The sequence below is a fragment of the Lissotriton helveticus genome, chromosome 1_1, assembly GCF_964261635.1.
Source record: "Lissotriton helveticus chromosome 1_1, aLisHel1.1, whole genome shotgun sequence".
NCBI classification, from domain to species: Eukaryota; Metazoa; Chordata; class Amphibia; order Caudata; family Salamandridae; genus Lissotriton; species Lissotriton helveticus.
The window spans coordinates 1,111,401,286-1,111,427,605 of record NC_136057.1 but is presented as its reverse complement, the minus strand read 5'-3'; the positions used below and the strand labels follow the sequence as shown (position 1 = coordinate 1,111,427,605).

The window sequence follows — 26,320 nt, the reverse complement described above, 5'->3', positions numbered from 1 at the left end:
AAATCCTGGGACTCTCCCGGCTTAGAGACCTGAACATGACTTGGTTTCTATCATTTCGACCAATGTGGCAAAGGTGTGTTTTACCTGTACTAAGGTGTCTGCTATGCGGAGAAGAATGCGTGTTAGACACCTGTCTGACGCTACAATCGGATGCGCCAGTGGATGCAGATACACTGTTGGTTCCTACCAAGGTTCACGCTTTGTGCTGCCCTCAAAGGCTGCCAATCCTGATGACGGCATTCCTGGAATCTTCACCACTACGATTGAAGAGTTGTGAAGTTCAAGGTGAAAGCAGCATCGAACAGGTACGACCTTCTGTCAGCAATACGAATCAGAATGTCAATGGAGACAATCATGCGCACGAATGCATGGTTACCCCTATTTCCGACTTAGTGGAACTTTCCCATGAAGCTGTTGACAGTTTTTTCGAAAGCCTGAATGATATGATGTTCTCTCCAGAACAGAAATAGAGACTTTTGAGTAAACTCGCACACGGCGTTCCCTGAATTCGGCCTTCAACTTTAAAAATAAAGTCACATGAACAATTTCACTCCAGCTCACGGACAGCAATATTTTTCAGCAAGCCCCTTAAAATATTTTTCTACATATTTTTTTCCCGGGACACTGATCTTCTGCTTAAAGTAAGAAACTATTCCTAGAGAACTAAAATTTCTATTTTTAGATACTTTATAGACTTTAGCTGCTCGCTGGGATGTTCACGAATATTTTATTATGTGATGAAATGGTCTCGAACTTCCTTTCTGTATAGCCATATTAAGAGCCATTTCATGTGTATTTCTCATATACCAATAAGCAATAATGCATAAAAATGCGTGTTTACTTTTGCATTTAATTCATAGCTTAAGTGCATACAATATATATGACTGCAATTTTTCAGTATATTTGAAAATTTCGAAATGCATTTATGTATTTTGGGGTGGTAAGGTATACACTATACTCTATAGTATGTTGTACTATGTTATACTATGCATAGATTAGTAGATATGACCATAGTTAGCGTGGAGTGGGTGTCGTGTATTTCTATAGGTTCTGAATCAGTCCCCCTATTCCTGACCCTATTCTGGTTAAACTAACTATCAAGTTAACTAACAGTCAGCCCATGAGGCAAGAAAACCCCCATGATGCAGATGCCGTTATCTGACGCAGTCACACTACGGCACAGGAACGTGTTATCTGATTAGGTCATAACGCTTGAGATCTAATTAGACAAGCGACATTCCTCCAGCCCCTGATAAGGCATACGACGTTCTCATAACAAATCAAACCTATGACAACCTGGAAAATCCGTGCGGCCATTGTTTTGATTTCACAGAGAACTTTAGTAAAGAATGTGCTAACGAGCAAGTCGTATGACATCTTTATTGACGTATCTATGTCCATCCTTACGTCAATCTCGGCACCTTTAAGGTATAAATATTGCCGACCTTGCCCTATGCAAACACACGCGTGGTGACAAGACGGAGCAGCCATACTTGCCGAAGCCGAGAGCAGAAGCAGACCCCGCTGGCAGCAGCCCCGCCTTCCTGACGCGCTGAGAGACGCGCTGCTATCTCAAGCCGAGAGACCCAGCACCGGCGCTTTCGGGCAGCCCTCGCAGGCAGCCTGGAATATCGAGAGCAGAGAAAGAGACACCATTCCTCATTCATCCTAAACTTCCAGGTACAGAACTGAATAACCCCTCACAGAGAATTCTTTAGTTATTCACTTGGCAAAAACAAACTTAACTTAAACTGTAACTTTCTATTCCCGCCCACGCATTAGACTTAGGTCAGGTACACGGGGAGGCGTATTTAGAAACACCAGTTGAGCACGTTTAGTCAAATGTATATGTGTATGTAAATATATTTTAATCATTTTAAACATCATATGGCTCAGAAACCATATCAATGTTTTTACAGTATTATTTTATACTATTGCTTTTAATGTATGCACTTTACTTAACTATAAGTATTGCAATAATATCGATCCATTTCTCTTGTACGAGAAAAGAGACTGATCAATAAATAACATCTTTTTATTGAACACGCCCGTCTCTTCCTTTTCTCTACAATCTGATCAGACTAAGAATGCACGTACTGACTGAGTAAAATAATTGCCTTGTGCTCACACGACTCTCGAGATTGACTCTTGATTAGGGGAGAGCAAAGTTGTCATGTTCTATGGTTGTCAGAAACTAAATCCCTTCTTGTCTAATCAGGAGAGTTAATTCCTTCCTTGAACATTCGAGAAAGTTTCTAGCGAACTCTGAGCTTAGCTGGCAAACCCAAAAATTAAGTCTAGTATCGACAGTAGTAGACCTAGTTAACGTCTGGCCTAGGCCTTTACTGCTGTAGGTACTATTCCAATGCGCAGAGCCTATTGGGAAAATAGGAGCTACACTACAATACAAGTACATTTTGAAATAAAAATTGGCCACTATTTCTTCGAGAGTAATGGGATGGAGGGAGCAAGCAAATTGTACATGGGTGCACAAAACGACATGAAGAAGGGGGGTAGGTTGGGGACAAGAAAAGTTCGTAAAGAGAGGCAAAGATAATAACCCAGTACAAAGGCATACACACGTAACGCAAACAAACACGCACAAACAAATACAAACCTCATAAACTGGCAATGCATACAACACTTGTACAGAAGCGCACGCATGTCATACAATGTGATACTCATCATTGTACACATGTTTTACACAGACATATATGCTCACTTATATACACAATACTTGTACACAAATTCACATATAGCATTCCAATGGTGTACACACACATTTTTAATTGTGCTGCTAAAAATATGCAGCCTTAATATTAAAAGTAACTACTTAGCTTTAGTAAAGAAATGAACTTAATAGGATATACAATGAAATAACATTATCTCACGGAAACTATCAAACATCACTGTTTCCCTTCTGCTAACATGAAACATCAGCAGTTTCCTTTCAGCTCTTGAGTCGGAGCTTCCCTTCCCTAGAAAACAATAATCCAGTGTGTGATTTTGTTCAATAATGGCTTCACGCTCCTGCTCTCCGCCTCACTGCTCTCTTATGAAACACCCACACACCCAAACAGCCTCTCATCAAAAGATCTCCAATAAAGAGACCCTTGGGGGACCCGTAGAGCTTTGCAGCATTGGCCCGACGAGGAGCAAATCCCAAATGATGAAGCATGTCATCCTTCGGGGTGTGTAAGGGCATTATGATAAGGACACACTGTCCCCCACAGATAGAGTAGCACACGAAAAAAGTTTCTTCCTCTTTCATCCTCTACAAGGAACAATGACTCCCTTTGTGTACTAGATACTTTTCGGGAGCAAGGTCACTGGACCTAATAATAAGCTCCTAGTGTCCCCCCTCTCTATAAATAGGAATATTTCATAGGCACTGCTGTGGGAACGCCAAAGAAAAACCTGCCAGACAGGAGAAAACTCCCAATAAGGCGGGTGGTTCAACCAGCGATTTGGGGTTGCAGGAGAGGGGCGGTCCCGCTCCTGCACTGCCAAACTCTTAAAGAGGCCCCCAGGAGTGAGTGCTGGGCTTACCTTGCAGTATTCAGATAACAATAAATCAGGAAGACCTTCTTTTTATTCATAGACTTGTAGCCAAAATGGCTAAAAGACCATTTTGCTTACATGTAAAGCACTATGTACTTTGTGACATAAGTAAACCAGTCCCACATTATGAACTGTTGATTCATGACGAAATGAGGAGCTATAATTGCATCCTGATGTAATGCACTGCTCAACTTTTTATTTTTTATAAAGGTTTCATAAATTAACCTGTTTTTTAACATAGTCTGTTAATCCATAGGTTGCTTGTAAATATAAACATAAGGTTAGGTAATACCAACATCTCAATAAATTAATAATCTCAAATGCTTCTCACAATTAATCACAATAAATAATCTGGCTGTAACGGACACTCTGAATGATTATTGGGCACTCAACATTCCATGAAGGCAGACTAGTTTATATCTAACCTAACATATAACATAGATTCATCAAAGTGCCATTCTGTGAATTTCAAATAGCGAAAAATAGCGAATCGCAATTTGAAAATCGCAGAATGGCATTCATGAAGAAAAGCGATAGAAAAATGCAAATCGCAATCGGCCGCAATTACCGATTGCGATTGTGCCACAATCGCTATCACATAGATTCATCAAAGTGCCATTCGGCGAATTTCAAATAGCGAAAAATAGCGAATCGCAATTTGAAAATCGCAGAATGGCATTCATGAAGAAAAGCGATAGAAAAATGCGAATCGCAATCGCCCGCAATTACCGATTGCGATTGGGCCACAATCGCTTAAATTTCGGAGAATCGCCCGTTCCCCATGTTGAAATTGCGATCTCGCAATTAGCGAAATCGCAATTTGCGATCTCGCTAACTGCGAGATCGCAAAAACGGGAAGTTGCATTTCGAGCCCATTGATGACATCACAACCAGGAAGTAGCCTTTTCCCTCCCACAAAAAGATCACTGAGCCAGACAGTGGAAGCAGCATTGTGAAGAGCTCAACTACAGTGATTTTGCAGCACCCCAGCAGGACACATACCACCAACATGTCCCAGGAAGCAGCAGGGAGCAGTGGCCATGGCAGGAAGAGAAAAATAAAGTACTCAGAACAAGAACTTGAGTACCTCATAGAGGGGGTCTGCAATGACCATGGACGCCTCTTCGGCAAGTACTCCCGGAGGGTGCCAGAGGCAGACAAGCGCCGGATCTGGCTGCGCATCCGCGCAAAAATAAATGCAGTCGGGGTGACCCAGCGGTCAATCGACGACTTAAAGAAGCGCTGGTACGACCTGAGAGGCCGTGCAAAGGAGCGCATTGCGGAAAGGCTTGGGGTGCGAGTTGCCACCGGCGGAGGGGATCCAATTGCCACACCCAACACTCCATTGGAGGACCGTGTCGAGGACACCCTCACACCAGAAGCCTGCGTCGGTGTAACTCAGTTGGACTCGTCCCGACCCAGCAAACAATCACAAGGTAAGTGCCATGCGACTGCGACCCCGCACCCTAACAATGCCCATGACTCCTGTGCTAGCAATATGACATCCCCAGTAATGCAGGCCATGCACACCTGAAATGCCCCAATGCATTTTGGTAGTTGTAGTGTAATCATAATTCCCCAGATAGCCCAACACAGCCAGACCTGTCAAATCAAAGTAATTCCAAAAGCCAGTCAGGGAAAGCAAGCCTGCATGCATGTAGCAACATCTCATGTGCAAGATACATATCATTAATCATGCACCCTTTCACATCACAGGTGCTGCCGACCAACCCAGCACTGACAGCGAGGCCCTGCATATCGAGGAGTTACCAGAGGACACTGAGGGTGAGGGCCAATCTGACCAACAACCAGGTCCATCCCAGCCACCTACAGTGATTCCACCACCACCACCCCGTGTGGACAGGGCCACCCCTGCAGCCACAGGTGTCCAGCCACCGCCCCAACAGACACCCACGGCAGTTGTACAAGCCACACCACCAGCGGCTAGGAGGCAGCCGAGGCGCACAGCCGGAGCAAGATCCCAGTCCAGCGGACTGAGGCGCCAGCAGCGTCAAGCCTCAACAGGCACGGGCAGGGCACTCCATCTACCTGATCCTGGCCTGGCCATTGAACGCCGCATGCTGGCGGTACACCAAACACAGGCGCGTCACCTGGCAGCGATATATCTTCAGCTGCAGAAGACTGCCAACAATGTCGGACAGATGACCGCAGCTGTCCGTGAAAATAGTCAGCTGCTGGTAGCCCAGCAGGACATGACCCGCCGCCGCCACCGCCAACTACTGGCCCGTCTGTCGGCCTACACCAGGTCAAACCACGTACTAGGCAATGCTACATCGCAACTATCCCGCAGATCACTTGCCATGCAGGGGCAAATGGTACAGTGTTGCCTGGATGTGGCTAGGTCACTTGAACAGCTGACAGCAGCAGTGCTCAGCATGCAGCCCATTGCCCATGGTGAACCAGGGGGGGTGACGATGTCAGCGAGGTTGCGTCCACCAACAGCAGCATGTCCTTGCCGCCGGTGCCTGAACGCCGCCGCAGCAGCAGGCCCACAGCAGGATCACGGGCCAACACCGTCCCTCAGGACCCTGAGAGACGACTCGGTGCGTCTGTACGTAGGCGCCAGTGACACCTTGCACACTGTCTGTAGGGCCATGCTGGACACCTAAGCAAGCCCTCTACCCCTGCATGTGGAGTTATGAAGCAATACTGTCCTCATGTGACACCAAGGAAATCAAAGGCCACATTATTGTGCATTAACAATAAAAATGTATGGTCTCACTTAACTCCATCTCATGTCATTATTACATTTGTGATGCATGACTGCAGTGTTGTGTGAGGGGAATGGGTGCACTAGAAACAGTTAATAGTGATGTGGTTGCGGCGCCTGTGTCCTTCAGCAGGATTTTCCCCGCGTGCATGACGCACATGTGGAGGTGGGCGGTTGTCCCCTTCCAACTCACTGCCAGATATCTCCACTGTTATCCTGCGCTTGGTAGCAATGTTGTGGAGTATTGCACACACGAAAAAAATAGAGGTTGAAGTATCAACAAAGCCACATAGATGGAGCGGAACAACTAGTGGAACTCACACCCTATTTGGGTGGAGAAGAAAGCCCTCACACACCGACCTAGTCAGTGTCATGCTTCATCATTGGGCCCCACCAAAGAGGCCGAGTGCCTCTTTGGTGTGCTGCGACGCCAGAAGACTGCGGAGCTGGTTGTGTGAAATGGGCGTGTTGTGAGGTTAACTTAAACGTAAAAAGTGTCTGGAGGGTATCTACAAAAAATTTTTTAATGAGTGATCCCTAGGACACGGATAAAAGGTTTATGTGTCTGAATTTAGTGCCAAAGGTAATGGATGGTTAATTCAGAATTAAATCAGTCAACATGTTTCAGCCTTATAGGTGGTTTCAATTTACCTAGGCATTCGTCAGGACAGAAATAAACCCCGGCGGTATGGACTCTCTAATCGTCCACCCTGACCTGGGGACGTGAAAGTGAGAAACTACAAACGTGATAAAGTGCATGAAAAAAAGGGAAGAGCAAATGCTCATTCCAAAAATACTCCTAGTTTATGGAGTGTATCAGCACTTTAAAATATGGCGCTAACTGCACCATGGGTCTCGGGAGGGGGGTTGGAGCATCCCTGGCACATCGCCCTCAGCACTCGCAGCCCGCTTAAACACCTAGTATTCCCTCAAACCGGACTGTCGGGGTCCGGTTTGAGGGAATACTAGGTGTTTAAGCGGCCACAATGAGGCAGCAGACCTCAGGCGTGTATTTGATGGCCCCACCAGTCTTGTGAAGTATGCGGAAACGGCTCTTCAAAAGGCCAAATGTCCTCTCAATGCAATTTCTTGTGCGTATGTGTGCAGCATTGTAACGCCGTTGCTGTGGTGTGGCAGGGTTGAGGTATGGGGTGAGGAGGTACTCACGGAGACCGTAGGCGCTGTCACCTGAATGAAAGAAGCACAGGGTGAGAGCCTGTTCTGCGCAGATACATGATCACAGTGTACTATTTGGGGGCACGTGTACTTACCTAGTCGGTGTCCTTTGCCAAAGTCTCCCCTGGCCAGTCGTGTGTGCATGCCGCTGTGCTGGAATATGAAGGAGTCATGTGTGCTCCCCGGATATTGTGCCGCTATGTCCGTGATGATTGTCTTGGTGTTGCACACCATCTGGATATTGAGGGAGTGGTAGGACTTGCGGTTGCGGTACATGTATTCCGTTTGTGCTGGTGGGCAGATGTGGATGTGGGTACAGTCGATGCATCCTATTACATGTGGGAATTGCGCGATGTTGTAGAACTGAAGCTTGGTGTCATTCAAGTCCTGTTGGGTGGTCGGGAATGAGATGTAGTGGTGTAGCCGGGTTAGTATTGCCTCCAGGAAACTCTTTAGGCAGCGGGACATGGTGAGCTGGGATATCCCCCCTGCAACAGCGACTATCCCCTGGAAGCTTCCGGAGGCCAGTAGGTGCAGGCTGCACAAGACCTGGACATGGGTGGGCACGGCATTGGTCCTCCTTGTTGTGTGCTGCATCAGGGGTCTAGGTCCCGGATCAGCTTGTTGTTCATTGCCTCGTTCAGGCGGTACTTAGAGTAAATTTGCTCATCAGTTTGGCCCAGAAGGGTGACCCGCTGGCGGAATATTCGCTCCTGGATCCTGCGTCTGTTCCCTGCTGCTCGCTGTAGCCTTCGCCGCCTGACCACTATGTAGTCCTGGCATTGTGAGAGTCCTCATGCTCCAGCTGCGTATCCTTAAGTGTGTTTGGTCAGGCCTGCACCTGTTGGTAGTTTGTTAAAGGTTTTTTTTTTGGGTTTTTTCCTTAATGGTTACCACCTGGTTTGGGTTCTCCTTAAATTGCGCGTCGCTAATAGCGATTTTCGGGTTTTTCGCAATTTGTGATTTTTCTTGAATAGCGATAGCGATTATTTAGCGATTTCGCAACTCAATTCCCAGAATTCATGGTTTCTCGCAATTTCCGATTCGCTAATGGCCTTCTTCCTGGATTCTGCGAATTACTTTGCGAGATCGCAATATTTCTTTTGCGAATTCGCAATTTGTGAGTTTTCACTATCATAAAATGCTTTTCTTCAAATTGCGATCGCAATTGCTAATTCGCAGCGATTGCGATCGCAATTTGGCTTCATGAATCTGGCTGATAATCCTACTTGGGGCATTCTTGGTCGACCACTTAGCCTTTTTTTTAGGAAAGGTGAAGGCATTTATTAATAAAGAGGGACACTATTGCAGGATTTACTCATCAGAAAAAAGGATATGGCATTATGGTTTTTCTAAGGTGGGCAGTTTTAGTGGTTAAAAAAACTCAGCTTGTCCTAGGTTAGCAACAAGAGTTCTTTCAACCGCTGAAACTGACTGCACAAGAACTAAAAAATAGAAAATGTTACACTGTAGTGATGAATTCATGTAAACACATTCATGTTATATTGATTGCTTTATTTTCCCGGTTTCTGTGCACAATTGTAATGTGTTGAATTTCCCCACTGATTGCGGGTATTTGTGTTGTGTTCAATGTTTATCTTATGCAATTTAATTTGTGCTCGTTTTCCTTCTTTCAACATAGATCTAAAAAACATAATGGAATGTATATGGGTCCATAGGTAGGCTTAAAATCTCTTGATGGATATAGTCATATTCCCGATGGAAATGAATTATTTCATTGTGGCATGAATATGTTTACATGAATTTATCCCTACAGTATACCTTTTCTATTTTTGAGCGATCTTTGCCCAGGTTACCTGGGGTTAGATGGACAAAACCCTCTTTTGTACTTTCTGCATAGTCTACTTAGGAAGAAAGCAAGCACTTCAGATAGAAAGTGCCTTTCACCTGAATCCAGTCCTTGAAAAGCTGACCTCTGACCAGTGATTAATTTGTCAAAAAATATAAATGCCGGGGACCAAAGTTTTGCTCAGAAGCACATCTATCGAAGGTTGGAAAGCCAAATACCAAGGCAGCATAATCTTGATTCCATCAGATATAGACCACCAGATATAGAGGCAATGACCAGACGGTCTCTGCCTCTATATCTCACTCATACAGGTTGATTTTCATGCAAGCTTTCTCCCTTTATCACTGTTTTTTCATCTTTCTGCTCCTCCTTTCTCATCTTGTGCTTTTCCCTGTCTTGTTCACATCACGCACATATCCTTGTGAAGTAAAATAATCAAAGTGAGAGTCACCAATCAGAATTCAGACAACCCTTTATCACTGAGATGATGATTAGTCAGATCAAAGATGATGCTCTTCACATCAGAGACAGTGCTAACGATTTCGTTCTTGACCTTATTACTATGCCTGGACGTAATTCAAATTAAGATTTCTTTACCACGCCTACATGGGTGTTCAAAATGTGCCATACCAGCTCCATTGGTGACGTTTTGTACTCAAAATAAATTAATACACTATGTTATTTCCTTCATGTGACTAAGTGTGTGCTGCCCTGAAAGTCCCAATGATAGTTCATTTAAAGCATGAATCCCAGTCAGGCCTCCAGGAGGCCAGATACATTGCGTCAAATGTCCTCCTATGTCACTCATTGTGCACAGATTTCAAGAATGGCAAGAGCTCTTGCAGGCCTGGGGTTAGGACCCCTGGGGACCTGGTTTTTGTTTGCCGCAGGAAATCTAAAATGCATTAAACAAAGGTATGTAACAAGGACAGGTGAAGGAATGAAATACAAAGTAAGAAAAGGTAGCATTGTTACATTGTATTGTCATAACAAATAGAGAACTGGGAAATTTACAGATGATTTTAGGTTTCTTCAAACCAGTGTCATTTACAGTACTCACAAGTTTTTTGGTCATGTCTTGCGGGATACATTGTCGGTTATATGACTCCATTATGTAACATAGAAGATCCTGTTGCTCTTGTGTGAATTCAATTTTCTCCTGTGCTGACATAAACGCAAAATATATGGCTTTAAAGAAGGAAGTTAGCATCAAAACTCAGGGTGTTAAAAAAACATTGAAAAATTGTACATCAGAATGCAGAATCTAAAAATGTATTTTAAATGGCTTCAATTTAATCAATATTTTCATCTGAAAAATATGAGCAAAGAACTAAGGCAAGACCTTCAACATATGGACAGCATTGCTGATGCATATTTTACTTCCACAACACTTACCCAAAATCCAATTTTTTATATGATAATCTATAATCTTTATGAAAAATCATGAGATAAAGCTGATTTCTCACAGTCTTTGTATTAAATCAAAAACAAAAAGATACATTGTGAAATGTATACAGGGACTTAAAATCACAGGAAATTCTGATATCAAAGTAGTCTAACCAGCATAAAATTTACATTGTGCCCAAAAGATGTTGACATGCTGCTGTTTGTCACTCTGATGATGATCAAGTAATTATCGAATGACAAGCTACCCTATACTGACATCTTACACCCTGTGTTGCTTCTGGCACAAGCCTATCTCTTCTTCGTCTCAGTGACTTATTTTATCTCTTTCACATTTTAGGGCAGCTTCCTTTGGTCACCTATGGTACTTATTATCAGGATTTGATCCACAGAGAAGGGCCCAGTACTTATACATTAAGGAAAGCCTGTACATTACAATATTTTTGATATGCACTCTGCACACTGGCACCTAATGGCAATAGCAAGTAATCAATGTGTATTCTACTTGCAGACATTATATTGCTGCCTTTTTGCTATTACTTTAGGCGACTGGGGGTCAGATGTAGGTCGCCCAATACCGGTCGGTAACGGCCGAAATTACCGAATTTGGGCCGTTACCGACGGGTATTAGGCTTTTGAGATGTAGGTGGCCATTTTACGGATTTGGTAATTTACCGGATTGGTATTATAAGGAATCAGTGAATTACTGATTCCTTAAAATACCGATTCTGTAAATTACTGAATCCTTAATGTAGGGAGCACTCAAATGAGTGCTTTTCCCATTTCAGGATTTGTTATTTACCACCAACTACAAGTTGGTGGTAAATATCGAAAACCCTACCAAAAGTAATTTTTTGTAAATTATAACAGTGCCATGTGGCAGACATACATGCCCTTATGGCATGTATGTGTTCCACATGTGCACCCATGCACTATTCAGGGGTGCAACAGGGTGTCAAAGTGACACCCTGCCACCCTTGAATGTGTTCCCCATTTTACCGAATCGGTATTTACCGATTTGGTAATTCCAATTCATTCCTTTGGGCCTGGAGGCCCATAGGGATGAATGGGAAATACCGAATCGGTAAAAACCGATTCGGTATTTACCGATTCAGTAAAAAATACTAAATGAATACCTACATCCCATTAACCGATTCTAAAATAGCGAATCGGTAAAATCCGGTATTTTAGAATCGGTAAATCTGGATTACCTACATCTGGCCCCAGGTCTTTTGACAAATTGATAGCCATTAAGTAAGTTTCTGCTATTTCTACACTGATACATTTTATTTTTTGATTTTGTTTATGTTTCCAATGTTTATGGAATGGTGTTAGGTTAAATTGTTTTTATTTCATTGTATATTTGTATAATTATTTTGAGCACATTTATTTTAAAGGTATACATTTTTCAATATTTACATTTCTTTTCTTGATTTTGTTTTGACTTTATTTTTTTCTTAATTGCTTTAACATGTGACAAGTATTAATTTTTGCAACATTTAAAAAAATATTTTTAATTCTATAATAAATGTATTACGTTTTAAATTTAAAAAATATATTATCTAGAATAATCCATGTTTATATTGTGTTTTACTTTTTAAAGTAAATTAGTGGCTCTTAACCTTTTGACTTAATAGACACCCAATGAATGACTACTGAACACCAGAGGCCCCCGCCTAGACATATTCTGTGATTTCAACCTCAAAAACTACACAAAGATTTGTAAACAAGGGTACATCAAACAAATGCTCAAATATGGAATATTTTATTTAATTCTCAAATAAAAAATATACAAATTGTGAATGTGACCGAGCGTGTCTGCACATATTAGTGCTGCTTTAATTGAGCCACAAATACTTGGAAGATTTTAAAACGCTCTGAGGAATTAAATCAAGTAAGCTAGGGCCATATTTGATTAAATCACTGTCAATGAAATAACAGATGGGTGTCATGGCAAATCTTATCGATTTTGGCATCAATTAGACAGAAGTTGGCCCTTTATGAGAAATTAGCCAAATGTGAAATCAACAATTGGTAAAAATTACGGAGAGGTGTGTAGAGTCCCACAGGGTTTTGCGAATTTCAATCATGCCTACTTATTATAACCCACTTCCAGATCTCCTCAATGAATGAACACAATATATGGCTAAGACCTGCAAAGGGATGCTTGGAATCCCGAGTCTCTTGAATCTACCCAGCGCCAAGACGCCCAAGGGCAATTGCGCGCTCTACAAATTTATAAATCAAATCCATAAAATTAAATCAATCTTGAGGGACAAGAAGATAACACAAAGGATAGAATCATAACATTAACCAGAAATTTGATCTATCCATGCAACAAATGGAACCCATTTAAGTTGATAAAAGACCAGTGATGTCACCAATAGCCTCAAACCTGGACATCATTTCTGGAGTGGATGAATCACCTGGCTCGTCTGCAGACATTCATTTATATTACAGTTTTTTATAGGAGATCAGACTTATCAAGAGAAACGAAGAGTCACCTAAAAGAGGCAGACCAAAAGGATGAGGAAGAGGCGGATGCAGCGGTTACAGGCAACAATGAGAGGAGAGAGAAGACCAGGGAAGCGCATCACTGAAAAGACACAGGAAGAAGGAGTGATGAAAAGAATTTAATTACCAAAATTCCCCATGGTGGTAATAGTGAATGGCTACTACAAATCACTGACTCTCCCCTTATTACTGATTTGGACGCCAAATGCCCTTGTGAACTGCATCCGGATGAGGAACTGACAATATTTTTGGGGTCGAACCTTGAAATATGATGGAACCTATTTTCATGACCTTATCAGACCATATTTGCTGAGCTGGCTAACTCTCTCGACTGTTACTTCATTAATACACATGTGATAGTCCATTTTCTTACATTATTTTCTATATTGTTCTTCTCCCTTGCTATTATTTCTACTACTGGTGTATTATCTCTTTATAGTTATGAGCACATTAGAAGATTTCTGTAACCCTTAAGTTGTCCACATGGATCAAATTGTATGGATGCCTCATTTTCCCTGTTGACTCATAAAATTAGATTACTATGTTATACATTGAAGCAGATTAATAAACAGTATGTTGATTAATTTTTAGAAGGGTAACAGAAGATCTTGATATTACCCACTGGGATGATATGCTTTTGAGATACCACATTATTATATCATTTAGCTAGCATATTTGTTTTATATGTGAATTTTCACCTTATCTTCTGTTTTTTTGCCTACTGAGGCTATTAATTATTTTAATGTCTGTGATTTACATGCTTGTTTTTCTGAGCAATATATGTATTGAATGCAGTTATCGCATTTATTTTCAGATAATCAGTTCAGGTGGTACGTTCGCATCTTGAACACTTACAAGAAAATGGGATGCTCAATAATTACATCTTACGATGATGGGACATTATTTAAAATGGATACCCCTTTATTCCATCAAGACCAGCGGACATATAACTCATTACTGGTTGTGCTGACAGGAAGTTACTTATGGGGCCTCATGGGTAATGTAGTCCTCCTGAGGATTACATAAGAGATGTAATGTTATGTTTACTTAATTGTGTATATGTTAACACCATATATTCAATGATGATCAGAACCATGAATGATTAAAATTTATCAATTATGTTTTTGATGATGATATTGCAAATTGTAAAATCTTTTTAAAGAGATACAACAATTTTGTTTTGCTCATTGTAAATACTTTTTACTACTTTTGCACCATATACATCATATGGGAAATTGAGTTTGTACATGAAAAAGGCTCTGTGAAGCTGAAATATGCTGTTTTCGAGGTTTTAGGTTTTTAATTTCATAATGCACTTACATTTAAAATAAATTAAATTAAAGTTTTATATTTTTTTTAAAGTTTAAAAATATTATAATTAAGTAAAAATGTAGCTTAAAACCAATTTTCTTTTATCAATTAAATTACAAAAAATATATCCGTGATGTCGGGTGATGGAAGTATTGTTAAAAAAACAAATATTCAAAAAATAATTATTATATTTAAATTAATTTATAATTTAATACAATTTAGGTGGTGATGTGGTGTATACTTTTCTTTAAGTAGTCCTGGATTAGTGTTATTTGCTCATGTATTTTTTTAAGGAACATTAAATCAATTTTATGTATTTCTTTGTTTAAAAAGTAAACACATCTACACTTTTAAAATTCTCAACAGGGATTTCCTATAGGGAAATTGCCGCTCCACAAATGGGTCAAAAGTTATAAACAGCAACTTCACACTTCACACTCAGATCCAGTCTCAGGAGTTTTGACTGCCTCATTTGAAGGTCTGGAGTCTCTTAAGAAAACTAAACTAAGTAAAGTGACATAGGTGATGAATAGCTAAAAAGTAGGGAAATGTACCTATGATTTGGGGTAGATCTACATGAGAGTAGATATACACATGCAAACTTAACTTTGTGAATCTGGCCCATTGTGTGTTAGGTCAAATAACAGACAGACAGAGAGTGTTATATAGAGACAGACAAACTGGGAGGGTTTCATATAGAGAGAAGGTTGTATGGAGACAGACAGACAGAAAAAGAGGGTTACATAGGGAGGTTTGTATTGAGACAGACAGAGAGGGTTGCATAGACTGACAGGGTTGTATAGAGACAGACAGGCAGAGAGGTTTGCAGAGTCAGAAATGAATGAATAGAGAAGGACAGACAGGGATGGGAGCATAGACAGACAGGGATGGGTAAAAAGACAGACATACAGAGAGTTTTGTATAGACAGACAACAGAGACAGGTGTAGAAGCAGACAACAGAAAGGCTTTTATAGATGGAGAAGGGTGCATAGTCATTCAGAGAGAGCCAGAGAGAGATACCAACAGACATACTGCTACCCTTGTTGCGAAGAAAGGGCGCACTAGTTGTGGGCGGCTACTTTTACCTTACTGGTGACATCTATAGGCGCCATTTTGTGTGGCTCTAGATGTTCAATCAGCTCCCTCAGATGGGATGTATCAAGGAAACCTAAGTGCATATGCCTGCTTAAATTAAGAAGGGTGCAGGTTGTTCAGTGGTCCTTTGAAATCTATTTACTTTGCTTGTTACTCTGTCATCTTTATTTTTAGTTACCTTTGGGTCATGGATGGAGAAAACGTTAAGTTTGTTTTTGAGCATGGTGAGTGTTTTATTATTTTTGGCTTGCTTTACATGTTTTTATTGACACTGTAGCATTTTAGCAAAGATCAAAAAAGCTTAAAAAAAATCAAGTCTCAAATAATCACTCGCTCATCTGTGCTCCATCTTCTCTTTGTAGGCCCTCCAGTCTGCTTCTCTTTTTCTGGTGAGGGCACGCTGGTTGTTGGCAGCCACATTTACCTTTCTGGTGACATCCAGAGGTGCAGTTTTGATTAAGTATGCACTCTAGATGTTCCATCAGTTCCCTCACATGGGTTAGTTCAAGAAAATTGAAGCTTGGATCCCCGCTTTAAGTTAAGGAGGGTACAGCCTACACTGTCATGTTTATTTTTGCTTACCATTGGATCGTGAGTGGGGGAAATGTAAAGTTTGCATTTGAGCATGGAGTGTGTTTTATTTGTTTGGCTCCCTTGGCATTTTTTGTTGACATTGTCACATTTTGACAAGTGTAGAAAAATGAATTCGCTTACTATCATTATCTCACATTTTCTGTATGTTTTCTTCGTATGTCCTCTGGTCCGCTACTCGTTTTGTGGAGAAGGCACGCTGGTTTTTGTTGGCACTTTTTACCTCTCGTTGATATCTAGAAGCAACAATCTGAGTGGGTGCACACTTTAGATTTTCAATCAGTTCCCTCACAAGGGCTATTTCAAGGAAGCCACACTGTGGATAGGCAGTGGATACATGCAGTGTGCGTTCAGCTGGCGCACTGAATGTGCACCAAAGCAAGCCCATTTGCACCCATCCATGTCCATTCCATGGCTAGCACCAACCATAGTGCCTGTTTGAAGGTAAGGATGTAGGGTTCAATTACATACATAAGAGAGTCCTTGTTAGTCCTTAAAGTACCCTCTATGAATTGTGACCGTCTCTCTTTTGATGAATCTACTATATTGGATTTGCATGAGAAGAGTCTTTCCTCGTTAGGCTGTATTGTGTCTGAGGTGGTGTTGAGGTACATAAATTGTACCGTTCTGGGGACTTTCAAGCTGCATGTGGATGTATCGAATGATAGGGATGGTCAGTCTCTGATGGATTTGTGTAAGGCTTTTAATTTGTATCCTTTGTTTTTAACGGCTACTCACCAAACTGGGTTTTCTTTATATCTAATACTTTTTACTCTTCCACTCACGGCTAAAACCCCATTAGCATTAATTGGTCTGATAATTTTTTGATCCCTTTCAGCGGAGGCAATGGTTGCACTACCTTTATATCCGGCAACCAGTGTAGTTCTGAATATCGGTATCGAATAAAATCGAATTCTTTGAAGAAAATATTCTAAAAATCCATATTGCTCTGTCCAGGTCTCTGCAAGTTACATCTGCTATGTCTCTGCAAGATACATCTGATATGACTCTGCCAGATACATCTGCAATGTCCAACAGCAGTTTGAGTCGGACACCTAATGCTATTGCCTGTAATTTGACTGAATTTTGGCCTTTTCCCCTTGAACAAATGTAGCAGGCCCTCTTGCTTTGCAAAATAAAGTCTCCTGGTAATCTTTGTCCTCCAGCTATGCTCAGCAGGGCTAGCAAGACTATTGTTCCAGTGTTTCAGCAACTTTTTAACTGCTCCTTGGCTTCAGCAAGAATTCCTCCTGCTGAAAAAGGGCCAAAGTAGTCCTTTTGTTAACAAAACCATCCTCTAACCCAGAGGTTTTGTCTAAATTGCACCCTATATTTCTACCGCCTGCAGCATTCATAATTTTAGAAAATTAGTTAATACTCTGCTGACTTCATACCTGGAAGATAATGCCCTTTTGCATTATACCCAGGCAGGCTTTTATTAAGGTCTTAGCTTGGAATTAGGTATTTTGGAAATATGGAGACTAATAAAATCATGTTGGACAAAGGGGAAAGTGCCACTTTTTTCAACTTGACTTGTCAGCGGTGTTTGATACAGTGTCTCACCTTTTTCTACTACAACGCTTCCGGCATAGGTCGGGGGTTGCCATCTGGAGTTAACTCAAATCCTTTCTTGAGGCGAGTGAACAAGTAGCATGACATGCCTGTCATCAGCAAGGAAGCTTGTTTTTGGGGATCCTCCGTGAAATGGATCCAAATAAGGAGCAGGGTTCATTCTTGTTCCCTTGCGAAGTTGATCCAAATATCCGAGTCAAGCCCAAAGCGAGAGATATGTACTTACTGTGGAACACGTGCTTACAGTGGTCCATTCTCTGATGTATAACATTACAACTGGCCCTGTTTTCATGCCCCTAAGTTAACCCTGATGCAAAAAACATGGATTCACTTGCAAACAATGAATGTTAAAAATGTCAAGGGAATGCATTTCAGTGATTTAATTCCTCTCTTCTTTCACATACTTTACTTAACCCCTTCACTGCTAGACCTTTCCCCGCCCTATGCTAAGCCTTTTTTTGGCTATTTGGGGTAGTTCACGCTTAGGCTCCTGTAACTTTTTGACCACATGAGGTATCTACGCCACATTTATGTACTCCTTTTTCCAACATCATGGGGATTCTAAAGGTACCCAGGGTTTGTGGATTCCCCTGGAGGGGACCCAGAAAATAGCCAAAATACTGCTAATTATTATTATTCGTTTAATATGAAAAAAGGGCTACAGATGAAAGCCTCTGTTTTTTCCCCTGCAAATGGTATCAAAAAAGGGATTGTGGTCCTGAAATCACCATCTTCCCAGCTTTCAGGGACAAGCAGACTTTGTCAGAAAAAAACATTTTTACACAGTTTTGGCATTTTTCTGGGACATAGCCTATTTTTGCTATTTTTTGTGCTTTCAACCTCTTTCCAGTTAATGGTAGAAATGGGTATGAAAGCAATAATGGATCATGGAAAGCTATACATTTTTAGAAAAGTAGAAAACATTTTGAATTCAGCAAGGGGTCATTTGTGTAGATCCTTCAAGGTTTCTTTATAGAAACAAACTGTTGATTATGGGAAAAATTGAACATTAGTTGAAAAAACAGCCATTTGTGTCACAGTTTTCCCCTGTAACTTCTTCTACTTATCACAGATGTTTGAAAACAATATACCGTTACATCCGCTGGATCTGCCTGATTGTGGGGATGTATAGGACTTGTAGGTTCACCGAGAACCCGAAGAAGCCAGAGCCAATACCTGAGCAGCGTCTTGTAATGTTTTTTTATTTATGTAAGGAGTATATAGCAATTCATTTGGGAAAATATATACATGGAAAAATTGGTATGAAAGACACCTATGTATTTCTGAAATTGGAACAAAATATAGAGTTTATAAACAGTAGATATTTGCACATTTCCCAAATTGTGAGTACCCATACTAGCATGAGAATTATAGGTCATATTTCAAAATTACTTATTTTATTTGGAAGGCAGAAATGCATCAAAAGTCAATAGGTAATATCAGTTGCTCTACAATTCTGTGTTACCCTAAATTTCACAATACAAAATGGTACCTCACTTGTGTGGGTAGGCGTAGTGCCCGCAACAGGAAACGGCTCAAAATGCAACATGGACACACTTTAATTTTACAGTGAAACTTACCCTTTTTTCGTAGAGTGCCTATCTGTATATTTTGAACCCTAGCTCTGCCGGCACCTAGGGAAACCTACCAAACCTATACATTTTTGAAAACTAGACAACCAGGGGAATCCAGGATAGGGTGATTTGACTGGCTCCCACCAGGTTCTATTACCCAGAATCCCTTGCAAACCTAATAATTTGTAAAAAAACAAAACAAATTTTCTTCACATTTCTGTGGTGGAAAGTTCTGGAATCTGCCTGGATACACAAAATTCCACCCACCCGCGTTCCCCAAAGTCTTCTGAGAAAAATGATACCTCACTTGTGTGGGTAGGCCTAGTTCACGCGAAAGGAAACGGCCCAAAATGCAACGTGGAAACACCACATTTTGCAAAGTGCCATAGCTCTGCCGACACCTAAGGAAACCTGGCAAACCGATATATTTTTGAAAACTAAACACCCAGGGCATTCCAGGGAGGTATGGCTTGCAGGGGATTGCTTACTCAGAATCCCCTGCAAACCTGAAATTTAGCTGAAAAAATAACTTTTTTCACACATTTTTGTGTGGGAAAGTGTGGCATCACCAGGCTGACACAAAGTTCCTACCACCCAGCGTTCCCCCAGGTCTCCCGATAAAAATGGTGCCTCACTCGTGTGGGAGGCCCAAGTATCTGCGACAGGCAAGGGCCCAAAACATACTGAGGCAACATTATACCTGGCTATAATTCCCCAGGTGTCTAGTTTTCAGAAATGTGTGGGCTTGGTAGGTTTCCCTTGCTGGCCGCCGAGCACGGGGCAAAAAACCTAGATGACCCCCCTTGCAAAACCAGGTCATTTTGTGATAGGCAATTTTGATGTCGCCTCAATACGTTTTGGGCCCTTGCCTGTCGCAGGTACTTGACCTACCCACACAAGTGAGGTACCATTTTTCTCAGAAGACTTTGGGGAATGCGGAGTGAGTGGAATTTTGTGGATCCACACTGATTCCAGAACTTTCCACTACAGAAATGTGGGGATTTTTTTTTTTAAACAAATGTTGAGGTTTACAAGGGATTCTGGGTAACAGAACCTGGTGACAGCTAGACAAGTCACCGCATCCTGGATTCCCCTGTTTGTCTAGGTTTCAAAACTGTATAGGTTTGCTGGGTTTCCCTAGGTGCCAGCAGAGCTAGGGTTGAAAATCTACAGCTAGGCAGTCTGCAAAAAAAAGGGTCAGTTTTCACTGAGAAAATGTGGTGTTTCTCTGTAGACTTTGGGGATTGCGGAGTGAGTGGAACTTTGTGGATCCGCGCAGATTCCAGAACTTGCCACCATAAAAATGTGAGGAAAATGTGGGTTTTTTGAAAACGTTTGAGGTTTGCAAGAGATTCTGGGTAACTGAACCTGGTGACAGGCACACAAGTAACCCCATCCGGATTCCCCTTAGAGTCTATTTTTAAAAAATTTACAAGTTTGCTCAGTTTCTCTATGTTCCGGCTGCGCTAGGGCCCAAAATCCACAGGTATGCACATCCTGAAGAAAATTCAGTGCCTAGTGGGGTTTCTGCCACCCTGGGAAGGGGGGAAATCGAGGGCTATTGCTCCGATATGCCCCAAAGGGTGGCAGTAAGACTGTGGCTTTTCTTTTGTGGGGGCATTGGGTTGCCCATTCTGGAAAGCCCCCACCCCTACTAATAGAAAATCCAGCATAATCGCTGGCGCCTAGTGGACTTTCTGCCCACCCTGGGGAGAGATCAGGGGCTACTGCCCCCATCTGCCTCCTGGGGGGGCAGAAAGGTTATGGCATATTTTTTGGGGGTGGGAGCATTGGAATGCCCATTGTGGGCAACCCCCACCCCGAACTTTGGGAGAAAAAAATCCCTGGTGGTTAGTGGGCTTTCTGTCTCACCCGGGGGGTGGGCCATATAAGGGGCTATTGCCCCATCTGCCTCCCAAGGGGGGACAGAAAGACTGTATCATTTTTTTGGGGGGTGAGGGCCTTGACATGCCCATTCTGGGCAACCTCCAACCCTACCTATATAAATAAAATCACTTGCGCTTAGTGGGCTTTCTGCCCCCACCCCGGGTGCAGACCAGGGGCTATTCCCCCATCTTCCTCCTGGAGGGGCAGCAAGTCTGGAAAAAAAACCTGGCGTCTAGTGGGCTTTCGGCCCCCGGGGGCAGATTGGGGGCTATGGCCCCCATCTGCACCCAAAGGGAACGGAAAGACTGTTATTATGAAGTGAGGTTGGGGGCTTTAGCGTGCCCATATTGCGCAGCCCCCACCCCTAATTTACATAATAAAATAAATCCCTGATTTTTAGTGGGCTTTCTGCCCCCCCCCACCCCCGGGGGCAGAAAGACTGGAAATTTGGAGCGGAGGGGTGGGGGCATTGGCATGCCCATATTGGGCAGCCCCCACCCATAATTATAGTTTAAAAAAAAAATCCCTGTTATCTAGTGGGCTTTCTGCCCCCCTGGGGGGCAGAAAGACTGTGATGTTATGGCTGGGGGTGGGGGCATTGGCATGCCCGTATTGGGCAGCCCCCACCCCTAAATGAAATATAAATAAAATCCCTGGTAGCTAGTGGGCTTTTTGCCCCCGCCAGGGTGGCAGATTTGGGGCTACTGCTCCATCTGCCCCCCCCCCCGGGCGGGGGGAGAAAGACTACATTTGCCCAAAATAACATGGGGGCAGCAAAGGCCTCTCCCCCCCTGGTGCCTAGTGGGTGGATCCCTGCTTGGGGATCCCCCTCCTGGGAATATCCCCAAGCAGGGGGAACCATTGGAAAGGGGAGATTCTCCCCTTTCCAAGGATACCTCCCCTGACTTTTTACATGCTCAGGGGGCTGAGATAGCCCCCTGAGCACTTAGACAGGGAAACTGAAATGAGCCTCTTGGCTCATTTTAGTTTCATTTTCATTGCAATGACATCAGCGCACAATGCGCACGATCAGCATTGCAATGAAAATGCACAATGGCCTGGCGAGGTTGGGGAAGCTCTTCCCCAACCTCCCAAGGCCAATAAAAAAAAGGGAAATCCCTCTGCTGTCTACAGCAGAGGGATTTAGTGCCCCTGTTCTCATGACGGAATGTTTCCTTCATGAACACCGGAGCATTGGTGCTCATGACAGAACCATTCCGTCTTGAGCACCGAAGGGGTTAATCTTGCATTCTCCAATAGTTAGCGATTTAAAAATGTTGTTGTTTATCTGTATTTTTCTCTGTGCATACTTTGAGGCTTGAGCCATGAGGGGCTTTGATTGAGAGCTCAGGCCCCGTGGCTCATGCCAAACAGAGTACCTGTCAGTGGGTTGGCCTCTCTACAGAGCACAAAGAACAATGTTTGTGTATTCGATTTGCAACTGAAATCCTATGGATATGTGTGTGAATGGGGTACACAGATGTCAAAATATTTGCAAGGCAAAAGTAAGAGAAATTAAAGTGCTTACATTTGAGGGAGTACAGTGCATGTTGGGGGCGGTGAAGTAACAGATGCAAGGAAGTGCATTTGGGGAAGAGTGAAAAGAGAATACTGAAGAGTAAAGAGAGGGGGTTGAACATGTACAGATGGATAAGATAAGCAGAGAAAAAGAGGATACATATCTAATATAAAGCACACATAGCTGAAGGCCAAACTCCTTCCACAGGCCTTAATGGTATTTAATTCACAGACTCATTATTTCAGAAATTAATTCTTTATAAGAAATCAGTGTTGTTACTTATTTATCTTAAAAAGCTAACACCCAGTGACAAAGCCAAACACCCTGACAGGCTTTAGGTGTATGTCAGTTGTTGTGTCATTTATCTGGATAAAATTATATGTCAGAGAGAAACCAAAATACTGGTCAGGTGGCACACTATGGGAATCACAGAAATATATTTGATATGTTCCTTTATAGGGAGCACCCACCTTTTTGATCTCACTTAAAGACCTATCTGCAGTGCACGTATTTCTATATGACTGGTGTTAGACCTAGCATACCTTGGCGTGATTACCCCTGACTTTTCACCTCTACCTCCTTTGCTTTTAGATGCTTTGGGAACTTTGGTACTGCTGATCAGTGTCAAAGTACAAGTGTTCCCTGCGTAAAGTGTAATGGTAATTGGTTGGCCATGATTGGTATGTTTGCCTTACAAGTAAAGCCCCTAGTGATGTGCACTGTGTGTGCCACGGCTAGTAATGCAAAAGTGTGCGGAGGAGGGTACTTAGGCCTGCAGTGGAGGGTATACACCCATTACAACGCATTTTTTACAACGCACTACCATTACAACGGAACTTTTACAACGCAAATACTATTACAACGCATTTATTTACAACGCATGTTTTTACAACGCAGGTACTTTTACAACGCATACCATTACAACGTAAGTATTGGTAAGTATATAATTATATTTAAAATGTTATATGTTAGTTTTTTTTTAAAGGGGTATTTTTAGGGTTCAGGGTCAGTTTTGGGTTTTTGGGTAAAGGGGTATTTTTAGGGTTCAGGGTCAGTTTTCAGTTTTTGGGTAAAGGGGTATTTTTAGGGTTTAGGGTCAGTTTTCAGTTTTTGGGTAAAGGGGTATTTTTAGGGTTCAGGGTCAGTTTTCAGTTTTTGGGTAAAGGGGTATTTTTAGGGTTCAGGGTCAGTTTTGGGTTTTTGGGTAAAGGGGTATTTTTAGGGTTCAGGGTCAGTTTTCAGTTTTTGGGTAAAGGGGTATTTTTAGGGTTTAGGGTCAGTTTTCAGTTTTTGGGTAAAGGGGTATTTTTAGGGTTCAGGGTCAGTTTTCAGTTTTTGGGTAAAGGGGTATTTTTAGGGTTTAGGGTCAGTTTTCAGTTTTTGGGTAAAGGGGTATTTTTTGGGTTCAGGGTCAGTTTTGGGTTTTTGGGTAAAAGGGTATTTTTAGGGTTCAGGGTCAGTTTTGGATTTTTGGGTAAAGGGGTATTTTTAGGGTTCAGGGTCAGTTTTGGGTTTTTGGGTAAAGGGGTACAGGGTAAAAATAAAATAAAATTAAATTTAAATTAAATTAAATAAATGAAATTAAATTAAATTAAATTAAATTAAATTAAATACAATTACATTAAATTATATTAATTTTAAATAATATAAAATTAAAAAAATTATATATACTTACCAATACTTACGTTGTAATGGTATGCGTTGTAAAGGTACCTGCGTTGTAAAAAAATGCGTTGTAAATACATGCGTTGTAATAGTATTTGCGTTGTAAAAGTCCCGTTGTAACGGTATGCGTTGTAAAAGTATGCGTTTTAACGTCATACATCCGCAGTGGAGGGCCTGCGAGCAGTTTGCTAAGTTAGCATGTTGTCCTGACTTACTTTCCATTTTGCGTACACAGTGGGCACCCCTGTGGTAGGTCCCGGGTAACACCTGGGCAGGGTGCAGTGTAAGTAAAAGGCAGGACATATACTGAGGTGTGTGCTATGTCCTAACAGTAAAAAACACTCCATTTCACTTTTCACTGGTGAAAGGCCATCCTGTACATAGAACAGAATGGGGGAGGCTGGGTATTGTGTTTGTTAGCCTAGTTTAAAATGGAGAGGTGAACTTTAGTATGTATGAACTCACAGTGCCATAACACATCTTTCTATGAAAGTGGTTTTGTCACTGTGTGTTCAGAAACCACTCTTTTAGAGAGTGGCTGAGGTTTTTTTTTAAGCATTTCTGTGTGTCTCTGTTGAATGTGGATTGACTGTATGAATCTGAGAGGTGAGTGGAGCTGGGGGAGGTCTTGACCCAGGGAGGGGTTGAGATAGCACCAGGCTGACCTGCATCTGCAGAGTAAGCGGAGGAGAAGCCCCCGGAGCTGAAGAGGCCTAGGTTGCTGCTATAAAACAATTGACCTTTCTCCTGCTGAGTGATTAAGGATCCATACCCCCAGTATCCAAGTGAGAAAGGTGACGCCGGGAGGGAGATACAGGGAATTGATTTAAGCAGGGGTCAGGGACACAACGTGTTGTGGTGCACAGGAGGCGTTGGTGAAGAACGCCTGGTCAACGTGTGCATCGAATGTGACGTGACTCTCAGACGCGCTGGGTGAGTGTTGTGGTGCACAGGAGGTGTTGATGAGGAACCGCCTGGTCAACGTGTGCACCGGAAATGGAGTGAGTCTCGGACACGCGGGGTGCGTGTCAGGGTACACCGGAGGGGCTGGTGAAGAGTGCCTGGTCATCGAGTGCACCGGAGAAGTGTGGCTCAGACACGGTGAGCGTGTTGTGGTACATCTGAGGGCGTTGGGGAAGAGCGTTTTGTCAGCGTGTGCATGGGAGGTGAAGTGAGACTCGGACGCGCAGGGTGCGTGTTGTGGTGCACCGCAGGTTATGGTGAAGAGCGCCTGGTCAGCATGTGCATCGGAGATGAAGGGAGTCTCAGACGCGCAGGGTGCGTGTCGTGGTGCACAGGAGGCGTTGATGAGGAGCGCCTGGTCAACGCGTGCATCGGAAGTGGAGTGAGTCTCGGATGCGTGGAGTGCGTGTCTGGGTGCACCGGAGGTGCTAGTGAAGAGCGCCTGGTCATCGAGTGCGCCGGAGAACTGAGGCTCGGACACGGTGAGCGTGTTGTGGTGCATCTGAGGGTGTTGGTGTAGAGCGCCTGGATATCGGGCACCAGATTCTGGGTAAGTCTCAGTGGAGCAGTGTGCGTGCTTTGGGGCTGTTGAGATGATCAGCTGATTATCGTGTGCACCGGAAGAAAGTGAGTTTCTGCAGCGCGGTGTGCGTGTCTTGGTGCCAACTGAGACTGCAGGAGGGAGTGCCTGGTGAACGTGCATTAGAAGTAGACATGAAGTCCCATCATCGTTGTGTGTGTGGCTTTGTACCACAGGAGACCCGGAGGGTGCTATGGTGAACGTGCACCCGGAGTAACATAATCTCAGAGGCGTGGGGCACGTGTGCCCTGCGGCCGCCTGAGACCACCCTAACAGTTGCGACCCGGAGCGGCAGCCCCGAAGGAGCTGAGCTGCCAAGCTGATCCGCTGAGGCTCATTGAGAAAGTTCTGCACGAAGGCCCAGTT

The 26,320-nt window shown here is 42.8% G+C and overlaps 1 protein-coding gene across 4 annotated transcripts in view; it reads right to left on the bottom strand.

Moving 5' to 3' along the window:
- NR1H4 (nuclear receptor subfamily 1 group H member 4) overlaps window positions 1-26,320 on the bottom strand; it is a 479,217-nt gene that overhangs the window by 98,673 nt on the left and 354,224 nt on the right. For all 4 annotated transcript variants that reach the window (XM_078678713.1, XM_078678729.1, XM_078678721.1 and 1 more), the window contains one exon: window positions 10,339-10,437. In XM_078678713.1, the coding sequence (XP_078534839.1) occupies window positions 10,339-10,437 (99 nt within the window). The remainder of the gene's footprint in view (window positions 1-10,338; window positions 10,438-26,320) is intronic.